Genomic DNA, 13,268 nt, shown 5'->3' with positions numbered 1-13,268 from the left:
CGCCTGATACACATGCAAGAGAAAGCTCATGAGTGTTGGTCTTGGCATACCAATTTGAGGCCACTCAACGAGAAATGGCAGTTTTTATGCATCACATCCAAGCCTCCTACGCTAAATTCAGTTCACTGTGACACTTAGGAGAGTTTAAACAAAAGTTGCATTAGGACTAGTAATATTAGCTGCTAGAACTTCCCTAAACAGGTGCATAGCCAGGATTTTAAGTGTTTGGGGGGGGGGGGTGTCTATCAATTAAGTGTAAACAATTTCTCTTGGGTAAGGCTTCCTAGCTCGCAGTGTTTCTCAAGTTTATCTCAATCTCAAGGGTCTTTTCTCTCACGGGAAACACTTATCACAATTCTCACGGGAAAATATCACAATTCACTATTCTGAGTTTTTAATCCATTTGACAAAATGTCATTACCTGTCTGTATGGAAGGAAACCCATGCTCTGTCAAAGTGAGTGAATTTCAATGTATGGGTAAATTACAAAAACGTGATAATTTGGGTCAGTACGCAGCTCTTACAAGCTGCAATTTGATTGGGCAAATGAACAATATCCGCACCTCGACACAAAGAACGAGAAGAATAGAGACAAAAGAACTCCTTTGTAGAACAAAGATAATAGGAGACAAAGCAGCTGCGTACTTACTAGATAATTTCGGTATATAAAAGGGATATAACGTAAACAACCTTTTCTTTCTTCATCGACATCATGTTCAACGCCCGATATGTTTGTATTCTCATTCTGACTGCTAGCTTTCTTACAGTATAAAAATACAGGCTCCTCTGGGGTAGTGACCTTTGGGAGTGCCAGCAAAGTACGCTGGATCCTCGAGCATGTGGCCACGGTAGCGTGCATCGCATGGTTAATCTTTTATTTGGTGGCCACGGTAGCGTGCATCGCATGGTAAACCTTGTACTAGTGGCCACGGTAGCGCGCGTCGCATGGTTAATCTTGTATTTGGTGGCCACGGTAGCGTGCATCGCACTAAAAATGGTCTTTTAACGCAAATCTTAAGTATCGCGTGGTTAGGCAAAAAAGCGGACTGGACCAATTATCGCAGTAAGCAAATGTTTATTTTGTATTTTTACAAATTTTTATGTCGAACGTTTTCTAAATATCCATATGAACCTCCTGTAAAGTCGTGTTTGGGCCCGCGGTATGTTCGACATTGCAGTACAGTGGCCCCAGTCGCTTTCCCAGGACACGTTCGATATCGTACCCCTTTAAGGAAGAAAACAAAACATTCAGAGTTAAACAGGAAGAGATACTACGAACATATAAGTGCCAATTATCGAAGGCAAAAAGAGGTATTGGAAGAAAGACTTTGAATTTCTACTGTGGTCTGTTGCGACAGCTATATCAGGGATAGAGTTCGTTTTTGTTTACAAAAAACACAATTTGTTCCAGATTAAGGCTAATCATCCTTCACCTAAACATCCTTTCGAAAAAAAAAATCCGTGGGAAGACTGAGCTGGATGGGTTCCTACATACACAGAAAAGGGCTGGTTCATTTACGTAGGTGTAAAAAAGGTCCGACGTAAAGTACGTTTCACCTGCTCGCTATCCTGGTAAGAGACAGGAAGGAGTTTCGCGACAGTGGTCTGAAGAAGCTGAAAAGAAGACGTAAAAGTACAAAAATACAACCAACATCTGGCCGAAAGAGGACATTCCTTGAGGTTACGCCTAGGCTAATACATTTTCATGAAGGAATCGCTTTATATGACGATGTATTTCAACCTAAGCATGAGTTACTAATAAGGTGAGGAATGCGTTACTCCAATATGTTGTAATAGGGGGCTTGCGCTAAGAGATCACGTGACCTTTTTTGGTGGCAAATTCAAAACAATCACAGAAATGACTGAGCCCGTCATACCAGAGAACGAGGAACTAAACCATTTCTGAAAAACAATATCTAGTATTTTTTTCTAAGGACTGAATAAGTTGCTTTTTGTTGCGGTTATGTTGCGGTTATTTTGCCTGCTAAAAGCCTGAGCGCGCGGTAGTTTGCCATCAAAAGAGTCACGTGATCTCTTAGCGCAATTTAAATTTCTAGATCATTCGATTTGTTATGGTCAGCGGTACTTTTACCTTGATGCGCACGCGCGATTCACGCAAGGGCTCGCACTCCAAGTAGACCTCAAGGTTCGTTTTGGTCAGCGGTGACTGCACGTTGATTTGACACTCGGCGCAATAATATGGCAGCCTGTCGAGATGCACCAATCATATTACGAACTTTCGTGTTATTAGCCAATCAAAAACGGGTCAGAATAGGCAATCATACAAGAAACGGATAATATCCCTACCCTGTTCTTTCCACCAAATCCGCTGACCCACAGTCTGCACACTCAAGCCAGCAGCACGCGGTCTCCTCGTCAACCCCGAGAACAATACCTGAAAACAAATACGGTAAATAGGCATGTGCGCTAAGGGATCACTAAATGGATTTGATAAGTGATTGACGGCTCACCTTCAACTCGGCAGAGCGACCCTACAGAAGACGCTTGCGATAAAGGCGGGATGGAGTCCATGAGTGGTATAGACATCAGGTCCTTGTAAACGTCAGGGGGGAGTGGTACCGAGTCGGCCTACGAGCGGATAAATTGTGTTTAACCATCAAATTTCTCATTACTACGATAACCATCATCATCACCTTAATCAGGACTACCATCAACACAATCATCATCAGTATCAACACTACCATCAACACCACCATAATCAGTATCAACACTTCCATCATCATCCTGCTCATTCTCATCGCCATCATCTCCACCACCATCACCACTACCACCACCACCACCATTATCACCACCACCACCATTATCACCACCACCACAACCATCATCACCACTACCACCACCACTACCACCACCACCACCATTATCACCACCACCACAACCATCATCACCACTACGACCATGACATCGCCACCACCGTCAGCGTCACCCTCACAATAGCCATCTTTATTACCACCATAATCAAACCCCATCACCATCACCCTCTTCAGTACCATTTCCGTTAATAAAGCAAATGAGAATGATCCCAACTTATGTGCCCTTTATGGTAATCCAATTAAAAATTCGCACAGAGCTAGATAATCTAAATTAAATCCCGAGAGCCAACACGCAAGAGACTTACCATATTAACGTCAGCTCCTGGAGAAGCCTTCTTGACATCAGAGAAGCTATCAGCGTAGATACTTGTTTCACCTTACAAACAATTAAACACATATTAGTGTAGCTATCAGCGTAGATACTTGTTTTACCTTACAAACAATTGAACAAATATTAGTGTAGCTATTAGTGTAGATACTTGCTTTACCTTACAAACAATTGACACATATTAGTGAAGCTATTAGGGTAAAAACAAATAATTGAACATATAAGGCCAATTAAGTCTTCTCCAATTGTCAAAAAAAATAAGACATTATAAATATTCCATAAAGAGTGAAACCTTTTGAATTAAAAAGTGTAAATGCCAACTGTCCGTCAGAAAAAAAAACTTTTTAAAACTCATCACAAGGTCGTGTGCATCGCGAATAAAAAAAAAAACAAACAAACAAAGAGCAAATTGGGTCATCTCTCCGTATCGTGCTTCTATAAGATATCCATCCCTTGAATCTAAAATCATGGTCTCATTACCTTTCTCAACAGCAACGACGAGATCTTTCAAGAAAAGCAGAGTTCCCATTTTGCCCGCCGCTTCCCGTACAGTCTTCAACAAAGCACATGAATGGCGCAGATCCACAGTGACGTATCTCTCACGTGACTCCCGACAGACAGCGCGGTGCAGAGAAGCGTCAGTGACGGTAAGCTTGGCACCGGTCCAACTCGACTGGGTCTCACCGCGCTGTGAGCGCCTCATGCACAGGACTCGGCACCAGGTAGACACACGAGCGTCGGTTGCATCCTTAGGGGGAAGGCCCGAGAGGTTGCTTAGCAACGGGGGCTTATACATGCTGCCTTCGTCTAGAAGATTATAAAAGCATCAACACCCAGGTTACAGTTAGTCTGCTTAGCAACCGCTTTTGGTGTCACGCACGCCTTAACTGATAACAGTAGAAAGACAAAAATAAGAGCGTTAACTTTATTTTAAAAAACGAAGGTTTAATTTCACTGCATCTAATGCAGAACGAGGGTTCTCACTTGGACTTGAGCACAGCGCACGTAATTTCCCGATTCTCTCTCTCGATGCTCTTGCGCTTGTGTTTGACCGATTCTCACTTATGTTGCGCTTCCGTTTCGCTTACGTACGCAAAACGGTCATAAGTGGTTGTACATGGATCAGAAACGGACATAAGTGGACGTACTTGGATCAGAAACGGACATAAGTGGTCGTACTTGGATCAGAAACGGACATAAGTGGACGTACTTGGATCAGAAACGGACATAAGTGGTCGTACTTGGATCAGAAACGGACATAAGTGGACGTACTTGGATCAGAAACGGTCATAAGTGGACGTACTTGGATCAGAAACGGACATAAGTGGTTGTACATGGATCAGAAACGGACATAAGTGGTGGTCGTACTTAGATCAGAAACAGACATAAGTGGTTGTACATGGATCAGAAACGGACATAAGTGGTTGTACTTGGATCAGAAACGGACATAAGTGGTCGTACTTGGGTCAGAAACGGACATAAGTGGTCGTACTTTGATCAGAAACGGACATAAGTGGACGTACTTGGATCAGAAACGGACATAAGTGGACGTACTTGGATCAGAAACGGACATAAGTGGTCGTACTTTGATCAGAAACGGACATAAGTGGTTGTACTTGGATCAGAAACGGACATAAGTGGTTGTACTTGGATCAGAAACGGACATAAGTGGTCGTACTTTCATCAGAAACGGACATAAGTGGTTGTAATTCGGTCAGAAACGGACATAAGTGGTTGTACTTGTCGTACATGGATCAGGAACGGTCATAAGTGGCTGTACTTCGATCAGAAGCGGCCATAAGTGGATGTACATAAGTGGATGTACTTGGATCAGAAACGGCCATAAGTGGATGTACTTGGATCAGAAACGGTCATAAGTGGTTGTACTTTGATCAGAAACGAGTGCGTTTTGGAGCGGGTCACCTAAAATGGCTATAAACTTGACAACAGGGCCAGCCCTAGAGTAACGAGGTGAAGCCACCTACCACCAAAAGAACTGCTGACCGTCCGACTGCAGGCCTGTACGGCTAGCACATAGCAACAGCACGGTGGAGGCAAGGGAAGTTTACCAGAAGGGTTATCCTGAAAAAAAAAAGGCGGCGAGAATTACAAATGCCAAAGGCATTGTCCCCTCAGAGAGGGGCCTAAGGCGGGCTTATCATGACGTCACACTTACAGAATATCAAACCTTTCATTGAAGGGTGTCTATTTTAAATACACATACCTCCGAGCTCAGAGGCAGGCTGTCCCATTCCCCCGTCCGCCTCCCGTCCTCGTCTTTCCACAGAGAGTCAATCAAGGAAAACAGACCAGGTGATCTTGAAAAGCAACAAAATAAAAAAAGCCCGATTTCTGGCATCACCTCTCCACTCAACCCCATTCCAACTAACGTCGGATCCCATTTGTTGCGATCGTGTGTGATAATATGGAAACAAACCTACAAGGAAACCACTTTGCGGTCGGAATAATGCGATCTTCTAGCAACAAAAAAACAAACAATTATCTTTAGCAGAATTTACCTTGCACGATTTATTCTTTGTAATATTTTAAGGTCAGAGAATTTGAACAGTTTTCCCTCGCTTGCCAGAACACCAGACCTAAAATCAACAAGACAAACTTGTTCAACCATACAAGACGGTATTTGATTATTGTTTCATGCCTAAGTTAGTTACTAAACTAATGGTTCAGAAAGAAAAAAATGTCAGTCATTCTTTCTTTCCAGCACCCATAGCGATGCAATCATAACCACGAGTCAGCAGGGGTTGGCGACTACTGCGCGGCTCCTCCCAAAATGGTTTTCTGGGATAAGGCACCCTTCCCTTTTTAACTTTCTTTAAATATGCTTGTGCAACACCTCATATTTTTAAAACCTTCCAGGATTTCTTGCCTTATCTCTCTCAGTTAGCAACTGATCTGCATCGCTGTAAATCATCACAGGGCCTAGAAATGCTGTGTCTTCCTAGAAATGCTGCGTTTTCCTAGAAATGCTGGCGCTCTTTGCACTGTTTGTCCCGGTTCTTGGAAAAAAACAACTCACCAGTCATTGTTCTTCAGCTCTGACCAGTCTGAAGAAAGCTGAATCTCACAAAACGTCCCTTTATGATCCTGAACAAGGAGGACGGGCCTAATGAAGAGAAAAGTGACGTTACTATACGAGGACGGCGACGGTAGAAAACGATGGAGAAGCAATTAAAGAATTCACAATCCGCATGTGAAAATATTATTTATGTGGTTGAATTAACCAAAATAAATTTTATTTTATTTTACCACCTGGTAAAAAAAGATAGTCCCACGGTCTATCGTGGCAGAAGAAGGTAAGAAAATAGACTTTTTGTTGTCCTAGAGTTGCTAGGGTGACACAATGGCAGATGACAGAGCCCTTTAAATACAACGTTTAATGTTTAGAATTCGGCCGGTATTTGCCGGTACAGAGGCGACAAGCCTAATAACCTTACCTGATTTCTTCTCTGTCTTCGCCACTTCGTGCACATGTTATCAGACTCTTTCTAAGAGATGCTTGACCAGGACTAAAGTACCAAAGAATAAATAAATAAATAAATAACAACAACAACAATAATAATAATAATAATAATAATAATAATAATAATAATAATAATAATAATAATAATAATAATAATAATAATAGTAATAGTAATAGTAATAGTAATAGAAATAGTTATAGTAATAATAATAATAATAATAATAATAATAATAATAATAATAATAATAATAATAATAATAATAATAATAATAATAATAATAATAATAATAATAATAATAATAATAAATCATAATAATAATAAATCATTTTAATAAATAATAACTGAAATATCTTGGTTATTTGCTTGGATTAGTAGTTGGAAATGGATGCTTTGTGTGACTCGCCATTGAGAGGAAGCGTTAAATGGCGGTATAATTGACCTTCTTTAAGTCATGGTTCAAATGCACGGCATACCTGACAGGTAACTTGTTTCGCGCGATTCGGACACGCTTTCTGTACACTCTCTGAACCACAGCCTCGAAACTGATGAAGCCCCCACTGCAGCCCCCTCGCAACTCAATCCCTTCCATGATGCTTAGCGGCCTCTCTTCGCCACGGACCCGGGGGGTCACGGTTGCTCCATCCTCTTTATCAGGGTTGCAATCTTCTTGCCCAAATAAGAGTTTTGCTGGCTGAAACTCCTTTTAAAAATATGATTGGTTAACAAATGGTATTATTAAAGAAAATAATAGATACAAGCAAACAATTGGCATATTATACTTTAGAATTTAGGTGGGGGAGATCTGAGGTAAGGAGGTGATAGGTTTGGAAAGGTGAGGTTTGATGAGATTTGGCAAAGAGAGTTGAAAGGTAAGGTGGAGTTAAGTAAGGTAAGGTAAGAGATTTGGTGAGCTTTGGTAAAGTTAGATAAGGTCAGGCGAGGTAAAATTGGGAATGGTAAAAATTAGTGAGGTTTGGTGAGGAAAGGTTAAGATTTGGTTTGGTTTGGCGAAGTGGGGTGACGTAAGAGGGATAGTTAGAATGAGGCTTGGTGTAGTATGCTCAGGAATGAGTGAGGCGGGGTGCGGTGAAAAGGCAAGGTAAGGGAATGAATGTTGGGTAAGTTCCATAAAGCTTGGCGATACAGGTCAGGACTCCTGCTTCTACTTCTGCTTAGTATTGTCACTTCCTTGTAGGGTCTCAGAAAAAAAAGCCATGCATCTTTGAGCATTCCTGGCCTGTTTAACAAACGTAATAAGGCCTTTACCTTGTGTGATGAGGGGCTTGAAGTGCCATGTGGTAAGCAAGGCAACTGAGCTTCTGGAAGGTCAGAAATAGAAAGGGGGCTTTCTCAGAACTACCTCTGAAACATTCAGCTTTTACACACAGATCTACTGTTATATGACCTTGATGACAAAAGGTAAGACGTTTGTTGATAAATCTTCCTATACACGATTCTATCACACAAAACAAGAAACTAGCCAAGCATGTCTATTTTGGGTAATGTCACACTAACGTGTTATAATAATATACAGTTGACTCTTAGTTGTTTAGTTCTAGTATCTGTGTGTGAAATGGTAAGCTGGTTTACAGGTGTTTCTATGCTTATGTAGGAAACTCTGGCCTGTTAGGGATTTTCGCTTGTACCTGGTAATAATGTTAGATCAGCCATTAAAGGTGACACATTATGAATGCGCTCACATCGGTAGGTGCAAAGCAGGATAGGATATGGGGACTCTTGAACCTCGAGCCTCTGCCTGGGAGATAAGGAAGCATTGAAAGAAATGGAAATGCATTGGTACCTATATCAAGCAGTCGACCTTGGATCCACGAAAGGTGGCTGGGACTAGGTGAATTGGTCATTTAATAGAGGTAGCCAAATTTTGTAATTCAGTAAGAAGTAGTTTGGTATGTACTTCTGTCCGTAATAATGAGGTAAGCGTAATAAAAGGGTGTTTTTAAATACAAGAGGTGACTGTAAAAACAAACATTTCATACGTACATAATTCAATAAAAAATATCAAAAGTTTCCCCTAATGAGAAAATGGAAAACATATTCAAAATGGCGGCTGACTGTGACTCTTTAAGTATTTACCATGGAGGGTGGATCCTGACAACAACACCGAGCCCAAGCCGGAGCTGCTGAAATGTCTCAGAATTAAAGACGACATCCACAAGCTGAGTGGGCTGCAGACATGAGCTTCCATCTTCACTCAGAATACAGCATCTTGTCAGGTGTAGGGAGTACTGCTTCGCATGCGATAGGACCTGCGCGGCAAGGGTATCTGCTGGCTTGACTGGAGCTATGCCAAGACAAACAACTATTCACTTGATCAGGGGTTTCAATAACTTTTGAGGTAGCAGAATGAAGTTGGTGAGTAGGCGGCTGGGGGACTCAAAGCATGAAGTAAAGCCTAAGAGGGTATCTCCAGGGGTTTCAATAACTTTTGAGGGTAGCAGGCTGTAGTTGGGAAGTTTCTGGCGTTGGAGCAGCTGGCAGTTTATCACCTGTAGCCACTTTCTATTGAAACTCCTGCTTGATTGATGAGTTGAGTGATTGGTTGATTGCAGAAACATAGTCGGAAACATAGACAGAAGGGGGTATGCGCTGCTAAATGTAAAGAAGATTTTTACTGACTACAGAATAAATTTTGACTCAAAATGGGGAACCCTTAAAGCGCACACCTTACCTTGTGCTCCCATTTTCTGATCAGAAAGCTTGTGTTGCCAAAATGTCCTATCTGACTTTTCTCTGTTGATGATCCGCTGAAGGCGTTCAGCTAACCCCGACCTGAACCAAGGGGGAAAACATGTTGACATCCAATTGATAATGGTATTGTAAGGTGTCTGTTCTTGTTGCATGGGTGAGAGGAAAGATAAAGTAGATTGGGATGAAATTGTTGGTATGGTGAGAGGTAAGCCCTGGTCGATGTGGTGTGGCTTGACTTGTGATGGGGGAGAGGGATGGTAACAGAAATATGGAAATTCTCCACCTAACTGGCCCAACCTTCTAATGGTTCAACTAAGGACCTGTTACCAAAAGAACAAGAATCTTCACACACACAAATTCATTCTGCTTTTAACAAATCTGGAGTATTTATAAACAAAGGAACACAATTCTTCACAATAAAACCTGTTTGCTTTTAACAAATCTGGAGTATTTATAAACAAAGGAACACAATTCTTCACAATAAAACCTGTTTGCTTTTAACAAATCTGGAGTATTTATAAACAAAGGAACACAATTCTTCACAATAAAACCTGTTTGCTTTTAACAAATCTGGAGTATTTATAAACAAAGGAACACAATTCTTCACAATAAAACCTGTTTGCTTTTAACAAATCTGGAGTATTTATAAACAAAGGAACACAATTCTTCACAATAAAACCTGTTTGCTTTTAACAAATCTGGAGTATTTATAAACAAAGGAACACAATTCTTCACAATAAAACCTGTTTGCTTTTAACAAATCTGGAGTAATTATAAACAAAGGAACACAAATCTTCACAATTAAACTTTATACTTCACAATAAACTTTTTTGTTTTGCTTTTTACAAATCTGGGGTATTACTACAGATTTGGACAATTTCCTTACCTTATGAACTTCTTTTTGGATTTCTTGGCAGAATCAAGAAGACCTTTTCCATCAGGAGACAGGACGACACTCTGACTTAGGGGGGAGGTGAGGGGCTGTACATGTTTAAGCCATTCACTTCCTGTACGTGGTGTGCTTGGGCCAGCTTCCATATTCTTAGAGGGAGGCGTAGGGGAGTAATGAGGGGTGCTGAGAATAAATTCCTCAGATGAAGTCTAGGAGAAAAGAAAAAAAAAAGAATTAAGTAGGAAGAACAATCCAGAAAAGGAATTCAACAAAATTATCAGTATAAAAATAAGTGATGTTAAAACCTTATCACCATGTGATTGTACTCTAGATTCCTCGCTATCAGAGTCAAACTCATCAATTCCTGCCTGAGTTGAGAGAATAACATAACATATTCAGGGAGTGATGATGAAGACGATGATGGGGGCGATGATGGGGGTGATGATGGGGGTACTGATGGGGATGATGATGATGGGGATGATGATGATGGGGGTGATGACGGGGGTACTGATGGGAAGGATGATGATGGGGAGATGATGATGGGGGATATGTGGGGTAATGATGGGGATGATGATGGGGGGCGATAATGGGGTACTGATGAAGATGATGATGGGGGTCGAAAATGAGTACGATGAGTTATTTGTTTTGTGAGGGGGGCAAGTATAGCTTATAATGACTTCACAGACACATTTATTCTGAACATTGGTGCTAGGTGAATGCATCATTAGACATAAATGAGAAGCAATGAAAAATACTTGACAGAAGTTATGCAGCAACTGAACAAAGGCTGTTGGTACAAACTGTGCATTGTTACCAGAGCAGTTAGCAGACACACCTTATCCTCTACAGGGATAGCTGTATTCTTCTTGATAATTGGAGCCGAAGGGCTGCCGGCAGAAAGTGGTGTATTGTTGTTGTCTGAGTCATAACTTGCAATATCTACCAGTAGCTGGAAACCATCATCCTTTGATTTATGCGTATCACAGCTTGCGTTCTATAATAAGTTATGACCACAAGACTATATTGTCAGCACTAAGAAGCAAAATGAACAAAAAAATGCTTATAAATAGCTCAAGTGTGTGTATTTTATTTAAAACTATACAATACCTTTTTTGTTGCAATGACAGCAAACATTCTGGCAAAAGAATAATCGCTCTGTTAGAATAGGCAATCAGTTATTATCATCTACCCTGCGTCAAATTTTCATACAGCTATTACCTCAGTTTATAAAATTTTAAAGAGCAATAATTTCCAGGAGATTGAGTGTATCAACTATGCTCTATCGTATATTTTGTCGACCCATAAGCCACAGGCAGCCCAAGGCTACTGTCAGTGGTTAATTAAGAAATGTATGGGGGAATTTATATGTTAGTGAAAAAAATACTTTATCGTGAAACATAAAATTTTAATTCAAACTTCAAGGAGTCATTGGCACAACAACAGCCGCGCCGAGTGAGTATCTACTTACTTGGCGCAGCCGTTGTCGCGCCAAGTAGACACTCACTCAGCGTTTTCGTCCCAACGACTCCTCGAAGTTTGTATTTCCAAGCAGTGCCTTGTTCCTAGAGCCCCTTGGTCAGAAAGTGCACACGATCTGCCGCCACAGATGGTGAATTCGACAGTCAGCGGTAAAAAGTGGAAAAAAATATGAGTGAAATTCCCAAATAGGTGACATGAGACTCGGTTCAATTAAAAGCTAAGGTATGTTTTCAAAGTGTTTTTGTGCTGGATTGGCAGCTGGTTGATTTTTGCGAGTTTTATCTGGCCTCGAAGAAGTCCCAGCCTTTCCTATATTTATATACAGTAAGAAACACAATTTGTGGCGGGCTTCAAACTCGCTCTACTGACATTCTATCAGCAAAATTGAAATAAGGGAAGACTCAAACACAATATTACATGGTCTTATATAGAATATACATCTAACCAAATGCAAGAATGTGTTATAAGTGTATTTAAAGGGTTTTATGATATACCTTTCTTTATTTTGTTCCATTGCATTTATTTCAGCACTTCCTTCTTCTTCTGATGAAAAGGTATCAATGCTTGTCTCGTAGATGTTGTGCTTTGAGGGATAAATGTTAAATTACGGGAACCAAATAATGGATGACAATACTCTTCAATATTCTTTGTATCATACAGTACTTACCGGAGCTGTTCTGTGATCATTGCTAGTTTTCCTCCTTTTGATACCAGACTGCTGTGCTCCTATAACAAACAAATTTAAAAGATTAGAAGCCCCAGGTATTTTTGCTTATTCTTAAAGCCGCATTGTCACCAGTTTACTTCCGGTCGATTACGTAACACAATCTCCGATGATTTTTAACGGAAAACGCGAAAAATATTTCAAAATATTGAAAGCGGTTTGTCTATTGCAAGTTTCTTCGAGGATGTGATTGATAATTTAGAGCGGATTGCATGTAAATATCTCGGATTCTAATAGATTCTTTTGTCTTTTAACGGTCGAGGTTTCCGTCGGACCTCCGGAAGTGAACTGGTGATAATGCGGCTTTAATTGACCCTTACACCATTTATGTGTGTTGTCATAAAATATAGATTGATTAAAAGTTATTGAGTACAAATAGAGTTATACACTAAATGGCATCTTTATAACTTACTAACTTACTTATTATAATTTACTTAATGAAGTTGTTATTAGTTTTACCTTGCTTTTGTCTTTTTCTAGAGGAGCCAGCTTGGCTTTTCGCAAAGCTCTGTAAAAAAGATCAGAATACTTCTCAAACAGTAATCGCCAAGCGCACACAAAAACCGGAGAAAATCGTGCAGAAATGGATTAAAATTGTCAAAGCTACGGACCTTGAATTCGCTGAACTTTTCCCAAGACATTTTGTCAAAAAAAGATAGTTGTTTTTTATGAAACAGTCATTGGTTTGGTTCTTTTGAAGCCTTTTTATCGATTTCCTCAGCAAAGCCCATGATTTCTGTGTAAATATTTAGAGAGTACTCTCTCAAATCTCCCGCCATCTTGAATATTACCCAGAACACCACACGCACCTTCAATCCGC

General features: G+C 40.5%; 1 protein-coding gene and 1 long non-coding RNA gene across 6 annotated transcripts; one reads left to right on the top strand and one right to left on the bottom strand.

The window, feature by feature from the left end:
- Positions 1-1,058: 1,058 nt before the first annotated feature.
- Positions 1,059-13,260, bottom strand: LOC5519476 (DNA repair-scaffolding protein). Of its 5 annotated transcripts, XM_032364407.2 has the most exons (26): positions 13,060-13,260; positions 12,908-12,956; positions 12,392-12,450; positions 12,219-12,307; positions 11,750-11,839; positions 11,353-11,380; positions 11,081-11,239; positions 10,551-10,613; positions 10,240-10,454; positions 9,334-9,434; positions 8,739-8,946; positions 8,291-8,400; positions 7,911-7,963; positions 7,118-7,344; positions 6,618-6,689; positions 6,200-6,286; positions 5,682-5,759; positions 5,387-5,480; positions 5,148-5,244; positions 3,643-3,969; positions 3,140-3,210; positions 2,472-2,589; positions 2,308-2,395; positions 2,093-2,207; positions 1,558-1,614; positions 1,059-1,225 (listed from the first exon to the last, which is right to left on the bottom strand). In XM_032364407.2, the coding sequence occupies exons 1-26, from the start codon at positions 13,087-13,089 to the stop codon at positions 1,115-1,117; spliced, it is 2,796 nt and encodes a 931-aa protein (XP_032220298.1). In that variant the 5' UTR covers positions 13,090-13,260; the 3' UTR covers positions 1,059-1,114. The 5 variants fall into 5 exon arrangements, with proteins under 5 accessions (XP_032220298.1, XP_032220300.1, XP_032220302.1 ...); XM_032364409.2 differs by lacking the exon at positions 11,750-11,839 and having other exon boundaries at positions 13,060-13,259; XM_032364411.2 differs by lacking the exons at positions 11,750-11,839; positions 13,060-13,260 and having other exon boundaries at positions 11,081-11,132.
- Positions 1,225-5,849, top strand: LOC125558936. The gene is made up of 2 exons (XR_007306180.1): positions 1,225-1,763; positions 3,655-5,849. It is a non-coding gene; the product is annotated as an uncharacterized LOC125558936 (long non-coding RNA).
- Positions 13,261-13,268: the final 8 nt, after the last annotated feature.

The sequence above is a fragment of the Nematostella vectensis genome, chromosome 13, assembly GCF_932526225.1.
Source record: "Nematostella vectensis chromosome 13, jaNemVect1.1, whole genome shotgun sequence".
Classification (NCBI taxonomy): domain Eukaryota; kingdom Metazoa; phylum Cnidaria; class Anthozoa; order Actiniaria; family Edwardsiidae; genus Nematostella; species Nematostella vectensis.
Note: the sequence above shows the minus strand (reverse complement) of the source record. Positions and strands in the feature narration are given on the sequence as shown.